The sequence below is a fragment of the Chrysochloris asiatica genome, unplaced genomic scaffold, assembly GCF_000296735.1.
Source record: "Chrysochloris asiatica unplaced genomic scaffold, ChrAsi1.0 scaffold00120, whole genome shotgun sequence".
NCBI lineage: Eukaryota > Metazoa > Chordata > Mammalia > Afrosoricida > Chrysochloridae > Chrysochloris > Chrysochloris asiatica.
This window is the reverse complement of record NW_006408638.1, coordinates 1,117,224-1,135,456: the sequence shown is the minus strand read 5'-3', so window position 1 is coordinate 1,135,456 and position 18,233 is coordinate 1,117,224. Positions and strand designations below refer to the sequence as shown.

General features: G+C 38.6%; 1 protein-coding gene across 1 annotated transcript in view; it reads right to left on the bottom strand.

Annotated features, from left to right (window-relative positions):
• LOC102821967 overlaps positions 1–18,233 on the bottom strand; it is a 178,795-nt gene that overhangs the window by 138,259 nt on the left and 22,303 nt on the right. Inside the window, exon 2 of the mRNA XM_006868594.1 lies at positions 6,951–7,017. Coding sequence (XP_006868656.1) covers positions 6,951–7,017 — 67 coding nt within the window. The remainder of the gene's footprint in view (positions 1–6,950; positions 7,018–18,233) is intronic.

The window sequence follows — 18,233 nt, the reverse complement described above, 5'->3', positions numbered from 1 at the left end:
TGGAGACTTTAGATCCAGAGAGGGAGAGGGACTGTGTGCTGAAGACCTGGGGGGTACGGGGGAAGGATTGCATGGAGGGGATTGTAACCATGGCAGTGAGAGGATATATGATAGAATGAATGTAAAACTAATGTCCTCTCATGTAAACTATCACATAATTCACAATAAAACCTTTAAGAAAAAAAACAACAACATTATACCATGGATGGATGTGGAGGACACAATGCTAAATGAAATAAATTAATAAAAAAGGACAAATTTTGTTTAAAAAAAATACATATAAATAAAAGGACTTCTGCAATGTAAACACTGAACAAGAAAGAAATGCTTTTGATTCTCTACAAGCTTTCTGGAGCCCCCGATAAAGTTCTAAGGGGTTGAGCATCTACCTACTAAGCAAAAAGTTGGCAGTTTAACCCTACCAGCAGATCCATAGCAGAAAGATGTGGTAACCTACTTCCACAAAGATTTATAACCGTAACAAGTTCCTGGGCTTAGCGGCTCAGCACTGTTGTCTTAGGGCACACCATGGTCAACTGGTATAACATAGTCCACAAAGACAATGTTCTACATCCTTCCTTGGTGAGCAGTGGCTGATACCTTAAAAGCTCATGACTGCATAGGGCCATTACTGTAAAAGCTTAAGAAAAAGTACCCACACTAAAAGGGAAAAACAAACAAACAAAAACAAAAAACTCAAGAGCAGCCACCTAAGTTGTGACTACTGGTCTCTCCATGAGCAGAAGAAAGAAGACTTATGAAAACTGAAGATATTAGGAAACAATTCATCCAATGGACTAATGGAACACAAGAATATCAGTCTCTAAACTTTGAGACCAGAAGAACTAGGTGACTGGCTACCAATATTGTTGCTCTGAATGTGAGTATATTAAAAAGTCCCAGATAGAGTAGGAGAAAATGTGGAACAAAATTCAAAATTATAAAAAAAAAAAGATAGGACTTACTGGTCAGAAAGAGACTGGAGGAACCTGAGACTATAGCCATCAGCCAATCTTCAGATCTGAAATGGAACTCACCCTACAGGCTCAATTTTCAACCAAGTGGTAGGTAAGTATACGGTGGGGGAGGGGTGATGACGGGCAACAATACTCAAGATCAAAAGGGTAACACTTACCTAAGGACAAACTTCAGAAGGGTTGGGAAGGAAGGTGGAATGGAAATAAGAACTATATGGAGCAAGTGGGATAGCTTGTTACATGGAGGAGACTGAAATCATTGAGATGTAACCAAATGCATGATTTGTAATGCAAAACTGATGATCTACTGTGTAAACTTTCACTTAATTAACACTAAAAAGTTTCAAAAAAAAAAAGATTTACAGCCTTTGGACACCACAAGAACCAGTTCTACTCTATCTGTAGGGTCGCTCTGTGTTGGAATGCAATTCAACGACAACAGGTTTATGGGGTTTTTTGGTTTTATCATGTTCCACAGTCCTGGTGTGGTGCTGTAGGAAAGGCCCTGGACTGCTAACTGCAAGGCCGGTGGTTCAAATCCATCAGCCATGCCCTAGAAACTCTATACAGGGTCACTATTAGTCAGAACCGACTCCACAGCATATTATCAACAACAACAGTATCAACACATGGCATCTGTGGAAGCATACAGAATAAACAAATTGTATCATTGTTTTTAACAGAGAGAAACAAACATCTACAGTATAAACATGACCTGTCATATTCAATTAGGTCCATTCCAGGTCTGTAATAGGTTGGTGCTGCTGCAAATCAAGCAATACATTCAACAATATCCAATGGCATGTGCTCCAAGATATCTAGGACCCAGACTGACTGACAAATACTCACTGACAGTTCCTTGGGTGATCTGGATACCATAATGATACACAAAGCAATCTACATGTCAGTCACCCTGATAAAGTCATCTCTTTATACAATTAGTCAAGAGGCAAGAATTTCAAATTCCATCTAATGTTCAATAAACTACAATACTTCTATGTAGTTTAATGGCATGGGCATCCATGCCATTAATATGAACTACTAGAAGGTGACAGTTGTACATAAATAATCCACTTTTACCAGCCTATAAAAATAAAATCTTTGCCAGCATGTAAGGCATCTTTACAACTGTTGCATAGAATCAAGGATCCTAATTGCTGATTTCCATACTATTGACCCAGAATAAATCACTACCACTCTCAAGCAAGTACTTTATTTATAAATTTTAGTCAAACTCTATAGGGCAATGAGGCAACTATTGTTCTGAGTACTCACTCTACGCCAGGGAGCACAGTGGCTCCATACAGAAGGTTAACAGACTGGGAACCACAAGGACCTCAGTTTGAGCCTGCCAACTGCTCTAAGGGAGAAAGATGAGGTTTTCTGCTTCTGCAAAGATTTATAGCTACAGAAACCCTATACAGGGGTATTATGAGTCGGAAACAACGCAACAGCACTTTAACAACAACTCTGTTTCTAGCACTGTGCAGTGCTTTACATGTTATCATAGTTAAACCTACAACACTCCTATGAAATAAGGACTGAACATCCCTTATACAGATCAAAGATGTTAAATAAATTCCCCAAAGTTACCACATGGAAGAACTGGGATGTAAACCTAGATCTGTCTGCTTCTAGCTAACGTTCCTGCACACTTGCAGTTTTTGAAACTGTTCAGAGAAGGCAAAGAATAGTAGCTAACTATGAAGTTCCAGGCAACTCCTCCACCATCAACGGGAAAGTTTTGTTTTAACTTGCTTATATACAGGGTTTCTGAGTATGAGAATTATTTTAAAAGATGCTCCTGTGTTTCTGAATTAATGAAAAAGAAGTTTGAAACCCTCCACATTAAGTCAATGTCATATTACACCTACTATCTGCATCACTGAGAAAAAGAAATAAAAAGTATTTATTTAGGCCATAATCTATTTTTTTTAATTAGTTCAGTAATTGAATTTCCCCCAACCAAGAAAAAATTATTATTGTTGTTAACTGCCATTAAGGCAGTTCTAACTCATAGTAACCTTATATACTTTTCTGTACATTTTGTAAAGCACATTCACTTCAAAAAGGATATTGCCCTCTGTTAATAAAAATTCTCTTGCTTCAATCCTCCCTTGAGAAAAACTGTTCAAATGTTAAATCATTCTCTATTTCATAACACATTATAGATCTCATAATTAATTCAAAATTTGACTATCATTTCACCTCTGGCTGAGAACAAGTAGAAATGGATAAAAAGGAAATACCATCTGCACAAAATCAAAATACTAGCAGACAAAAATTTAATACATTTTTACTAAATAGCATAATGCTCTCAACATTGTTGTTGTTGAGTGCTATCAAGTCGGTGTTGACTCATAGCGACCATGTATAGGGTTTCCAAGGAGCAGCTGGTGGGTTTGAAATGTCAACCTTGTGATGCACAGTCTAATGCTGATCCTACAACACCAGACCAGGAGTCCACTTTCACACAGGCATACCATAAACCAAACCCATTGTCTTAAATGTTGACTCATAGCGACCCTATAGAACTGCCTTATAGGGTTTGGGGAAGCAGAGCAGCTAGAAGGTTTGAACTACCAACCTTTCAGATAGTAGCCAAGACTCCTCCATATAGGTATGTTGTTGTACCTTCCAGTCGATTCCAACTCATAGTGACCCTCTGTACAGGGTTTCTGAGAAGCAACTACTAGCCTTGTAGTTCACAGTCCAGTGCTTACCCTACAGCACCACACCAGGAATCCAATATAGGCATAGGAACTATTTTTCTTCAGTGGCATTATACTGTTGCAATAAAATTCAATTTCTGTATGTCAATTAATAAACAATGGCAAAAAGAAAAAAAAAGTGTGTGTTTCTGCAGTTTCTGTGCATTAGATTTACTTACAGTAAGATTAAAAATAATTGTTATAAATCATACATGAAACAAATACACATAGGCATGTATCAACTACTGTTTCTTAAAAGATGTCAGAAACTTTATCCAAGTTGTACCATTAGTCATGGACATGAGATCTAAAAAAAAGAACAGGATAAGATTTTACATGAAAGAGACAACAAACTCTTAAGAATAAGTCTAGTAATCACCCATTTTTGTAGGTCTGAGTTGGTGCATGTATCTCCAGATCGAAATTCATTTTAGTTACTGAATACAAACTTGTAGTCACAGCTCTTAATTCTTTAACAAATGATGTTCAGTAGATGTAGTTTATGAATATGGCTTATAAATGAAGAATGCAAATGGCAAACATATGGTACACAGCTATACCTGCATTCTCTTTGCTCCACTCACAAATGGTCAGTTTAGAAAAGTGATTAATCTTTCCAAGATCCACTTTCTTCAATTATAAAAAGGGGGAACAAATCTTGATTAACACTGTGCCATGGGCACCGATTTTTCTCCTGAACAAAACACTACTACATTGACTATAAAAGGATTTTTGTTTTAAGTTATAAACGTTGTTGTTGTTAGGTGCCGTCCAGTCAGTACCAACCCATAGTGACCTTATGTACAGCAGAACGAAACACTGCCCGATCCTGGACCAGCCTCACTACTGTTGCCATGCTTGAGTCCATCGATGCTGCCACTTGGCCAATCCATCTCGTTGGGGGTTTCCCTCTTTTTCCCTGACCTTCCACCTTACCAAACATGATATCCTCTACAGCAACTGCTCCCTCCTGACAATATGACCGAAGTATGAGAGATGAAGTTTTGCCATATTGGCTTCCAAGGAGCACTCTGGCTGCACTTCTTCCAAAATGGATCTATTGGTTCTTTTGGCAGCCCATGGCACTTTCAGTACTCTCCTCCATCACCACAACTCAAAGGCATCAATTCTTCTACGATCTTCCTTATTCACTGTCCAGCTTTCACATGCATATGAGGTAATTGAAAATACCATGGCTTGGGTCAGGCGCACCTTAGTCCTCAAGCTGACATCTTTGCTCTTCAACACTTTATAAAGGCCTTGTGCAGATTTGCCTAATGCAATACATCGTTTGATTTCTTGACTGCTGCTTCCGTGAGTTTTGATAGTTATAAATAAATAAGTACAAAAACCGAAAGAGAATAGATTTTAGCAGATAGGTTTCAGAAGAGGTTTGAAGAGGTAGGAAGAAGTAGGCCGGTAACTAAGCAGAGGAAGCTTCCACCTGAGGACTTGTGAAAGGAGCTTTTTAGATCATAAAAGAAACAATTTATCCCACACACAACCTGGAAAAGTCCAGAATATGAAGATAAACAAAGGACCACTTATAAGGCAATGTGAGACAGGAGAGTAAAAGAAAAGATATCATCAAAAGCTGAAAGAGAAAGAAGGCCAAAAAGCCCATGTAATGGCAAAACAGGACATTGGCTAAGACTTGGCTAAGATGAGCTACTGCTGTGGTGAAGTGCCATCAAGTTGGTTCTCACTCATAGTGACCCTGGACACGGCTTCCAAGGAACAGCTGGTGGGTTAGAGCTGCCCATCCTTCAGTTAACAATCTAATGTGTATCCTACAGTGCGACATGTGGAGGACTCGGGCAACAGAGTGTCAATTACAAAACCTGACGTAGCCCTCTACACCACCAGGGGTAGGATGAGAATGCAGAATGAAGACAACTTTATCTCTACTGTAACAAATACACTTGAATATTACATAGTTTTAAAAAATGTTTTTAAAGTACCCTTATGAGTTGTGGAGAATTCAGATGACTTTTCAGTCTTTCCACTGACCAACTTAAATGTATTCTAAAATCCCTGGAAAGTATGAGCTTTTTCCTTGGCTGACAGTTACAAGTCATATAAAAAGAAATTAACTGGGACCAAGCCTTGTGAATGCAGGACAACTGCCAAAATATGACCACATACCTGGCATCAAATAAACAAAAGACACCAAAGTCCAATTTCTAGAAAATATTTTATAGTAAAAAGAAATGAAGCACAGTTTAATGATTTTCCAGGATTTTTAACCACCCCTGACTACTGGTGTAGGATCAGCTCTGGACTCGGAACCACAGAAACAGCAGTTCAAACCCATCAGCTACTCCTCAGAAATTCTATACACAGAGTTGTTAACTGACACTGTGGCACTTAACAACAAAAACAACAATCGACTCAAAGGCAATAGCGACAATCAGTGGTCCTGGTGTGGCTCTGTAAGATAAGCACTAGACTGCTAACTGCAAGGTCAGACGTTCAAACCCACCAGCTGCTCCTCAGGAAACTCATACAGGGTCACTATGTGTTGAACATGCTCAACAGAACTTAACCGCAACAATCATCTAAATGACTACATAGCTGATGCTGTTTTTCATGCTAGTACTTGTGTGGTGCTGTGGGTTAATGAACTGAAGCACAAAGTCGGTTTGAAATGCAAGGATGGTGGTTCAAGCTCACCAGAAACTCCTCGGAAACCCTATACAGGATTGCAATGAGTCTCAACCAACTCAATGGCACTTAACAATAACAAACTATCAAAGCAAAGGGAGCCAGTCTATTTGTGAGCTGACCATATATCCCATGACATAACAATAATATCTAAGAGCATATTAATAATGTCTAACTACTGAAAGCACAATTAGATGCCAGCAGCATTTCAGAAAATACAACATAAATTAAAACAACTTTTCAAGGAAAAAGAGACCATGGAAGCCACGTGACTCAGTTTATAAATTAGGAGACTAAGACACAATAACATTATATTCCTTGGCTGAAGATCACAAGACGGTTTAGTGGGAGAGGTGGGATAAGAATATCACTCTCTAAATGCCTCCCCAACCCCATCCCCCCCAGTGCTCTACTCTCCTCCCTGCTCCCACAATGCAAAAATCACACCCAATAGATTTAAGAGGACTCTATGTAAAGTAACATTATGGTACTCTTTAGAAACTCAAAATGGAATGATAGAATCTAAAAAAGGAAGAATGAGCAAAAATTAAGACAAAATATTTGCTTAATACAAAATAATTTTAATTAAAAACTATACCTTTACTGCTTCTGATGAATGCACATTTTCCTTTTTCTGACTTGTGGTCATGGGTTCATTTTCAACACTGAAAAATAAAAATCAGTTTCTTTTGAAATTAAAAGAAATTACTATAATGATGTTGTTTCTGTATTTATACCAGTAATTGAAAAACATTTTAGTGGCAAAGCTCAATAATTGACATACAAAATGTTATACTAAGAATATGTTGCTGTGAAAAGTCTGAATTCAAAAAACATTTAAAAAATACTCATCCAAGCTTCAGAAACCATAGGGTTATTTATGTTGCACAGGACTGTAAAGTCGGTTTGAACTGCAAGGTTGGTGGGGTTCAAGCTCACCAGTCGCTCCTTGGAAACCCTATGCAGGGTCGCTATGGGTCGGAACCGAATCAATGGCACTTCACAACAACAACATGTTGATAATCAGAATCAGAGAAATGAGATACCTAATATAAGAGTACCAGTGGACTACTAGCGCAATTTTGCAAAGTGTTAGCATTCTAAGATTTTACTTAAATTGTTTCTCCACAGGCTGATCTTTTTTTTACTTAATGCCGAAACTGAGTATTTCATACAATGGAATATATATCCAGTAAGTAAATTGTAAATAAGAGGTTTTACTAATGAATTCTACCACCAGTTGTCTATCAGTTTATTGTACTTTGGTGGCTTGTATGTTGCTGTGATTCTGGAAGCTATGTCATGGGTATTTTAAATACCAGCAGGGACACCCATGGTAGACAGGTGTCAGCTGATCTTCCACACGAAAACAGATTTAGAAAGAAAAGATGAACTACATCTGACTATTTAGTCACTGAAAACCTTATGAAAAGGAGTGGAAAAATGTCAGTACCAGAATACTGAATACTGAATAAAACAAGATGAAGAGCAACAGAATTTTGTTAGATACACTGCCAGAAGATGAGCCCCTCAGGTTGGAAGGCACACAAAATAGTACTGGGGAGAGTTGTCTCTTCAATGTAGAGTTGACCGTGATGACAAGAATGTTAGTTAAGCCTTCAAGACCTTCATTTGCTGATGGGGCACAATTCAAAATGAGGAGAAATCTCTGGAAACATTCATTAATAATTAGAACATGGAATGTGCAAAGTACGAATCTAGGAAAATCGGAAATGTCAAAAATGAAATAGAACACATAAACATCAATATCCGAGGCACTGGTGAGCCGATATGGACTGGTATCGGCTATTTTAAATCTGAACCGTTTTACACGGTTCACTATGCTGGGAATGAGAAATTTATGAGAGATGGTGCTGAATTCATTATCAAAAAGAACTTATCAAGACCTATCTTGAAGTACAATGCTGTCTGTGATAGGATCATATCAATATGCCTACAAGGCACTCTTCTACAAACTTCTTCATGCTGAAATTGATGAAACATGCAATCAAGCTACATTGATAATTACTGCCAATTGAAATGCAAAGGTTGAAAGAAAAGAGGAAGGATCAAAAATTGGAAAATATGGCCTTGCTGAGAGAAACTATGCCGGAGGTCACATGACAGAATTTCATTAGACCAATGACTTCTTGATTGCAAATACCTTTTTTAAACAACATACACATGGACCTCACCAGACAGAATATACAGAAATCAAATTGACTCTACCTGTAGAAAGAGACAGTGAAAAAGCTCCATGTCATCAGCCAAAATAAGACCAGGCACAGACTGTGGAACAGGCCATCAATTGCTAATATTCTAGTTCAAGCTGAAGCTGAAGAAAATTAAACAAGCCCACAAGAACCAAAATATGTCTTTGAACATAACCACCTGAATTTAGAGATCGTCTTAAGAACAAATTTGATACAATGGACACTAAAGACCAAAGACGAGAAGAATTGTGGGATGGCATCAAGAACATCATGCAGGAAGAAAGCAAAAGATCATTAAGAAGATAAGAAAGAAGGAAAAGAACAAATTGGTTGTCAAAATGGCTCTCTACCTTAGAGATGCTAAAGCAAATGGAAGAAATGAGGTTAAAGAGCTTAATACAACATTTCAAAGGGCAGCTTGAGAACACAAAGTCAATTATTATAACGGAATGTGCAAAGACCTGGAGTTAGAAAACCAAAAGGGAAGAACATGCTCAGCATTTCTCAAACCAAAGAAAAAAAATCAAGCCTCAACTTGAGAAATATTGAAGGATTATCTGGGAAAAATACTGAATGATTCAGAAAGTAGATGGAGTATACAGCATCACCGCATCAAATAGAAATGGTCACTGTTCTGCCATTTAATGAAGTAGCATGTAATCAAGAGCCCAATGACAATGAAGGAAGAAGTTCAAGGTACACTGAAGGCATTGGCAAAAACAAGGAACTGGGCATTGCTGGAATACAAATTGAAATCCTTCAACAAACTTATAAAGCACTGGAGGCATATCACTCATCTATGCCAAGAAATTTGGAAAACAATTACCTGGACAACTGACTGGAAGAGATCCATATTTGTGCCCACTCCAAAGAGAGGTGACCCAACGGAATGTGTAAGGCATCAGAAAATATCAATAATACCTCACACAAGTAAAATTTTGCTAAAGATAATTAAGAAACATCTAGCACCATACATTGACAGAACTATCTATCAAATTTAGAAGAGGACATGGAATAAGGGATTATCATTGATGACGTCAGATGATCTTGCTGAAAACAGAGAGTAACAGAAGATGGTTACCTGTGCTTTACTGACTATGCAAAGGCTTTTGATTGTGTGGATCATGACAAGCTATAGAAAACGTTGCAGAGAATGTGTATTCTGCAACACTTAATTGTGCTCATCAGGAAACTGTACATAGACCAAGAAACAGTACATAGACAAGAGAACAGAACAAGGGAACACTGAACGGTTTAAAATTAGGAATGGTGTGTGCTAGGGTTGTATTCTTTCACCATACTAACAATCTGCATGCTGTTGTTGTTCAGTGCCATCGAGTCAGTTCTGACACTTAGCTACCCCTGTATAGGGTTTCTGAGGAGCAGCAGGTGTGCTTGAACCACTGACCTTGCAACACAAACCAACTTTGTAGTCCAGCACATTAATCAACAGTACCACACCAGGACTCCATTCAATCTGTATGCTGAGCAAATAATCCAAGAAGCTGGACTAGATGAAGAAGTTGGATTCAGGATTACACAAAGACTCATTAACAATCTGCAGTATGCAGATGATACAACCTTGCTTGCTGAAAGCATCTTACTGATGAGAATCAAAGACCACAGCCTTTGGTATGGGTTGCCCTCAATGTAAACAAAATAAAAATCCTTACCACTGAACCAATAAATAATATCCTGATAAATGGAGAAATGATTGAAGTTGTCAAAAACTTCATTTTGCTCAAATCAACCATTAACACTCACGGAAGCAGCAGTCAAGAAATCGAACTATGCACTGCATTAGACAAAATCTGCTGCATAAGAGCTTATTTAAGTGTTGAAGAGCAAAGATGTCAGTTTTGAGGACTACGGTGTGCCTGACCTAAATCATAGTATTTTCCATAACCTCCTATGCATGTGAAAGTTGGACAGTGAATAAGGAATACGGTAGAAGAATTGATGCATTGAATTATGGTGTTAGAAGAGAGTTATCAAAAGTACCATGGTTTGCCAAAAGAATAAACCAATCTGTGTTGGAAGAAATACAGTCAGAATGCTCTTTGGAAGCCTGAATGGACAGATTTCATCTGTCATACTTCAGACATATTATCAGGAAGAACCAATCCTTGGAGTAGTATATCATATTTGGTAAAGTGGAGGGTCAGGGAAAAAGAGGAAGACCCCCCAAACAAGATGGATTGGCACAGTGGCAGCTGTAATGGGCTCAAACATAGCAACGATTGTGAGGTTGGCATAGGAGCGGGCAGTGTCTCATTCTGTTGTGCATAAGGTTGCTGAGTCGCTACCAACTCGTTGACACCTAACAACAACAATGAATTCTAACAATACTCAAAATAGATTTCACCTCAAAATGTCCCAGTTGGTACCTTAAAAAGAATCCAATTTTCCAGACAGCCCCTTCTAAATGTCATATTGAACTACCTTGTCTGTTAGGCATACATAAACTACAAATCTAAATATTTATATTTATTTATATTTAATCTTTTTCATACTTTCATTATCCTAGACAAATTTTAAAGCTCAACTTTAAAGATCATGACTGTCTACCATGTTTATGGGATTGTACTTGGCCTTGAGGACATAAAAATAATTAGATCAGGTCACTTCAGTCTAGTAAGTGAGACCGATGTACAAACAATCCTTGGCAATTCAGTTTGGTAAAAGTTATCACTGCTGAATGAACAAAACGATATAAAGCACAAAGGAAATAAGGAATTGTAAATTATGCCTGATCAATAAGGTATCCACAGAGGAGGTACAAAGGCAGGGGTAATAGACAATATGGCATTTCAGGATATCATTTTTGTTTGTTTTTAATGTACAATTGAAGCATAGGAACTTGTAATAGGGCACTGCTGACAGAAATGAGGAGAGCAGAGGTTACCAGATGCCAGACTAGAATAACAGGCTAATCGTGTTACAGAATTTGACCTCTGTCCTACCCTCAGTGTCTCTGGAACACTTGAACATGGAACTGAAAGGGAGCAAAACCAATGGAATTAGGGAAAATCTTATGTGGAGTCAATAAAAGAAGAGGTATCAGTGTCTGGGGTCATTATGAGGATATCTCAAACAAACCAGAAGTAAAGAGATAACAGGATTCATGCCACTTAGATTTGCCATCCGTAAAATCAATTGCTATTAAATAGAGTATCCAGGAAACAAAATTGCTAAAAGACAGGAATTCATGACAAAGTTTGTTAACACTGGAAAATACAATGGATTACAATTTCATTAAATTCCTATGTTCTATGTAGGATAAGCATTGGACTGCTAACAACAAAGTCAGCAGTTCAAATGTACTGACTACTCCTGGAAAAGGGTTGCTATGTGTCAGAACCAACTCAAAGGCATTTAATTAACAAAAACAACAATACAGAAATGCATGGATCAGGAAGATACAGTCATGCTTTCTAGTTTTACATGTTAGTAGGAAAAGCAAGTATGTGTAAAAAATTAACAAGTGAGAAAAATGTGAAACACATAGAAACTTATATAGGGAAACTCGGGAGACAAAAGTAAATACTGGGGCAGGGCTTGATGGTGGATTAGGGAGATGCGTGGTGCAGACCTCTAATAGCACAGAATACCGGACGAAGCAGATTCAAGGGAACAATCCCAGAACACTAAACCACATATAACAGAATATTTAGAAGGACTGAAGACTTACAGACTCACTGCTAGTGAAATTTTTAACAGAAACAAAAAAGTGGTGTTTTCTAATCTGCAGCTACCAGAGGATGCCAGAGTGGCCATCTTGGATGTGATGGAGCAGAAGCAGGATGAAAGTAGTGCTCCCTCCACAGAAGTCTGACTGATCATCGACAATAAAGGTGTGAATATTTTTTCCTGTTCATTGGTCTCTTACTGTCTGCACACTTGCACTCTGGTGATGAGAGGGTGTCTGAGCGAGTGGACACCCCACCCCTACTTCTGCCCCCACCCCCAGAGGGTTCTATTACATATGCTCACAGATCTGCTCAGCAAAGACCACAGCACACAAAATCCAAGAAAAGGCAGAGGTCAACAGGAACTGCTTAAAAAAGAACAGTCTCCCAGAATGGCTCCAGCCAGATAGATGAGCAAGGAGCATTAAAGTCATACTCATATTTTGCTACTTTTTTTTTCTTACAATAATCTACTGTAGTATTCTATCTAGTTTTTTGCTGCTGTGGTTTTATTTTTTGTTTTTTTGGTTCTCCTTTTACTTTGGGGTGGGGGTGGACAATGGGGTTCTTTCTCTCCCTACATTATTACCAAATAAGAGACAAAAATTGTGGTCATATAACCAAGCTACAATCACATCCTATAACATCCCACCATCCAGGCAAAGGCCAATACTGGCTGCCATACACCAGATAGACAGCCAACACCTGCTACTGTGAGATGAGTAATATGAAAAGGGAAGCCCATCTCCTAATCACATCTACCTAAAGGCAATAAGAAGTCTTAATAACATCAATCAGGAAGCTTAATACATCAACATACATTCATCTAATTATTGAAAATGCCCAAGAGACAAAGATTTTGGTATATGTCCAGAAACAAGATACAGTAACTGAAAAAATTAGCTGCATGTAGACCTAGACTTCCCATTGGAAGGAGGGCAGACTTTGGAACTGAGAAGGAATTCAGGAGAATGATATTGAGATGCATCCAAATGCTCCACAGATGGGTTGAAAAAAAATAAGGAAGAAGTCAGGAAAGTGCTACAGAACAGTCAGATAAAATAGAAATAGCATTGGAAACAATTCAAAACATGCAAAAAGAGGTCCAAATGCTCAATAATACAGTGTCAGAAGGGGACAATACACTGAAAGGGCAAAGGAGTAAAACTGAAGCGATGGAAGCTAGAACCAGTGAGCAGAAGACAAATTTCTCAATACTGCTAAAATAGAGGAGCAATCAGAAAAAAGGATTAAAAAATATGAAGAAAGTCTAAGATTCATGTGGGACAACATGAAGAAGAATAACTTGAGAATTACTGGCATTCTGGATCATTAAGAATCATATAAGACCACAGAGGAGATAGGTGAAGGGCTGCTGGAGGAAAATTATCCAAACAGCCTCCAAAAAAAAAAAAAAAACATAAAAGAAGCTGAGCAAACCCCAGAAAGGATAGACCCCAAAAGAAAATTACCAAGACATATCATAATCAAGCTCTCCAAAATCAAAGACATGGAGAGAATCCTGAAGGCAGTTAGGGAAAAGAGAAGTGTTACTTACAAAGGCAAGCAAATAAGATTAAGCTCTGCTCTTTCAGCAGAAACCATGGCAGGCAAGAAGGCAACCCTGAAAACTCTGAAAGAAATTAACGGCCAACCAGCATTGTCTATGCAGAAAAGTTGTCAATCAAATACAAAGGTGCAATAAAAACATTCCAGGATAAACAGAAGCTATGAGACTCTGTCAAAGCCAACCCAGTGTTTCAAAACATCCTAAAGGGAGTTCTTTGAACTGAGAACCTTTAAGAACAGCCAGAGATTGACATACATGGCAAAACCATCCAGTACTCAATCAACAGATGAAGAAAGAGTCCAGAACATAACTACAAGAACAAATTCAGAGGATTTGGGAGCTCTATGATCAAAACAATTACAATGTGAAAGAAGGTAAAAATATAGCAACAGAGATCCAGGTAGCGAGGTGGTCAGGTATTTTTCACGGCAAAATAGACTGTTTTAAATGGAGGAAAAGTTAATAGAATATAGGGTAACCTCATCAAAGAAAATTAGTATTTCACAACATATTAAGAAAATGAAAATCTAAGAACATGGAAACATTAAAAAGAAAAAATGAAGCTTAAGAAAAGATACTCATACTAAAAGAAAAAATAAAGAAATTCTTTGTTGGCTACTAGGGTTGGGAGGGAGGTATAACACAGGTTAGGGGCTACACACAGCATAGTTCAGGTGCTGGGGATGGGCAATACACAAGAAGGGGAAAGAGGATGGAAGAACAACGAAGATAGGGGAACACTAAGGCAGGTTTGCATGGGCTAAATGGGACAGAGGTAAATAGTGATGTATGTTCAACGTTGGAACAACAGGGCTCTGTGATGCAGGGATCAAGGCATAGTCTGAATGAGTAAAAAAAGGGGAAATTATGTTAAGATGCTTGTCTGTCTTGTCTTATGAATGGTGGTTTCCCTCGCCAACTATTATAAAATAGACACTTGAGTGGTATAGAAAGGAATATTGGGAAGCATGATTACAGAAAACTTGTATGTCTGCCTTCAATCTATAACTGATTGGAATACCTAAAAGGGGGTTCTACAACTTCTCCTGTAAAATAGGCTTCTTGCATCATCTTTGTAATGTATAGGACCTTAGGTGGAATCCTGAGCCCCATCCAGAGCTTTCTGAGGTGAGACATTCCCACTTGAAAGGATAAGCAGCTAAAGAATAGAAGATACTCTTTGAAAGACTGACCAGGAAAAATAAAAACAAAATTGGCAGTATGATTGGCTAATACAAGAACAAGCAAATTGTTCGCCGGGGAACCATCAAGGCAAGTACTCAAGTCCCTTCAGGACAAACCCCATGCAAGACTTAAATCAAAGGGAAGACATGAGCAGGTATATAAGCTCACTGATGACCACACTGGTCTCCTGGTGAGTTGTTGTTGTTGTTAAGTGCCATCGAGTCAGTTCCGACTCCTGAAAAGGCAGCAATGAAGGTATGGGCTGACTTTGACCATATTCCATAGATTCCCATGGACACGGAAATGAGAGGGAGAAGAGAAAGAGTGAAATGCGGTGAGACCTGAGGACTCCTAAACCCATGAAGTGACGGGAGATACACAAGAATGCCCAAATTTGATAATAGAAACAAGTGTAAATTGCTACAATTTACTTGACTTATGCTTGATGAACCTGGCCTATACTTATGGATGTAGTAGCTCAAAATACCAACTGAGAGGGAAGGAGTCTTCACATCAATTATCAATCCTATCCCCTCTGTACAGAGTGCAGGGAGAGGCAGAATCCCCACTGAATAGTTTTCATCTTGTCTAAATAAGTCTGGTGAAAGGAGATAGGGATAAGATTCTTATGATTTATTAGTAATTGTTATCATAACTAATTGTGACTGTCACAACTGTAAAGGTAGAAGTTTTGTAACATAAAGGCGGGGGGAGTCGTTAATCTTACATTCCAGAACAGAGGATCCTAGGACCATCAAGGGAGAAAAGAGCAGAATGGGGCACCCTATCCAGAGGAGCAGCAACAGCAGAAACAGAGGCAAAGATGAGGACATGGGGAGAAAGAGCAACTGAGGAAAGGCTGTGTGCTGGCGGCCAGTAGGCAGGCTTGCAGAATGTGCTCTTGGGTTGCTCAAATGATTATATAATCCTGAGTGTTTTTGTGTACAACAACAAGCAAGCAAGCAAGCAAAAAATCAAATACTGTTGAACAATGAGGCATTGAGGGGATCATAATCATTGCAATGATACAAAATATGATGAGCGCAAAACTGATCTTCACCCATGTAAACTACCAATGCACAAGAAAAAACTTTAGAAAAATAAAAAGAAGAAGAAACAGAGGTGAAGGGAACTAGAAGAATCCATAAAATGGTGCCTCCGGGTCCATCCCGAGATCTCTCCACCACATCCCATGTGTGGGAGTGAAAACTCTAGGCTTTGAGGGAAAGATATGAAAGAAGACTCCTAGTGACCCTACAGACACAGGATTCTGAGGCTGTGAATCATTGCAGGAACAGACTGCCACATCTTTCGTGGAACACCTTATGGATTCCAACCACCACCTCTGGTTACCAGCCACCTCTGGTTAGCTCAACACACTATGCCACCAGGATTCACTGCGGCCACGTCAGGTGTCTGACTGGGTCCCTCTGAGAGTGTGAATAGTTGGATAGTCAGAAACTGGGCATTTGAAGTAGTAAAAATGAGACTTAGAAGTTTTCACTTTTTGTTCCTGCCGGGGCTGGTGACATCTTCCAGAAGTGACCACTTTTGTATTGCAAATATATAAAAAATATATGTATATATGTATAAAGTAAATACTAACATTGTTGTTTTTCTCTTCAGGACTGTAACATGTATATATATAGTCCTGTAGGATAAGCACTGAACTGCTAACTGTAAGGTTAGCAGTTCAAATTTATCAGCCACTCCTTTCTGAGGAGTGACCAGGCCCTATACAGTGTCACCGAGAGTTGGAACTGATTTGAAGACACTAAACAGCAACAACAATCCATGGAGTCCTACTGTGGTGCTATAGGATAAGAACTGGACTACTAACTGAAAGGTTGGCAATTTAAATCCATCTCTAAGGCACTTAATAACAACATGTATACTACTAGACTGCAAGGTCAGTGGGTCAAACTCACCAGCTACTTCTTGGGAACCCTATACAGGGTTGCTACGAGTTGGGATTGGTTCAACGGCACTTATCAACACCTAAAAATTACTTAAATATGTAACTGGCTCTTAGTTTTAGTCGCATCTCTTGCTTCAGGATTCCTGAAATTCTACTTCATTTAAAGTTTTTACAGGGCTCTCTATCAACATACCGCCTTAGTGAGATTGTAACTGAAAATGCAAAGTGTCTGGTCCAACACAAAAGTTCTGCAGAAAATTCAACTCTGGGTCCAGGGGATGAAGGTAAAAAAGTAGTCTTTTAAGCTGTAACTGCTTCCAAGAGCACAGTAAGAATCCCCCACTGTAAATAAACACAGCAGCAAATCAATACATAGGTAAGTAGTTCCTACTGAACAGTTGAAAAATTTAGAGCTGAAACACCAAAGGAAATTATCGTTTGATGTGTCTTACAACTTTGAGACGTGCAGCCTATGTTCAAATTTCATGATGTTTATTGTTAAGCCAGAAAACTAAAAATAGACTTGCTTTTTAAGACAAACTCAATGCCTCTTTAAATTTTGGTTTTGCTCTGAAAATCACAGCTCTAACTGAAGCTTTCCCCATTTCTCTTTGAGATTACTACAGTCCCTTCTTAATTGGTCTCCGGCACCTTTAGTATTGCTTTACTTCAATCCATTCTTTACAAGGCTGTCAAAGGGATACTTAATCTGATCATGTCACCCCTGTTCAAATATACTTCAAAGGATTTCTATCAGTTTAGAGATAAAATGAGCAGCGCCTAATACAGATACAGAAATTTATTCATGCCCTGTCCACAGGTACTTTCAAACACAAGACAGATATACTTGTGTCACACAGAGCCACTTCACATTCCTGAAGTGGCCCAAGTTCAAACGTTGGCAAACCACTTACTTCTCCTGCCTGTCCTTTCCCACCCTCACCAACAATGTAATCCAGATTTACCTGCATATTTTTTTGTGCTCCTACTCTACTCAGTGGAAGCACAGTGGCTCTGTATGACAAGCAATATACTGTGAACCACAAGGTAGGCAATTTGAGTCCATCAGGCACTCCATGAGTGAAAGGTTTTTTTTTTTGCGTCCACTGATTGCAGAGTCAGAACCAAATCAATGGCACTTAACAACTCCACCCAGTAATACCTCTCAAACATTTATTGCTTTTTATGATAACACCTGGTTATCCATTTATCTACCTAAAATATGTTATTAAATTTAGAAACTATCATTCATGTCCCAGAGCCTAACATTGTTGCCTGGCGCTATGAGAGCACTCATATTACCTGT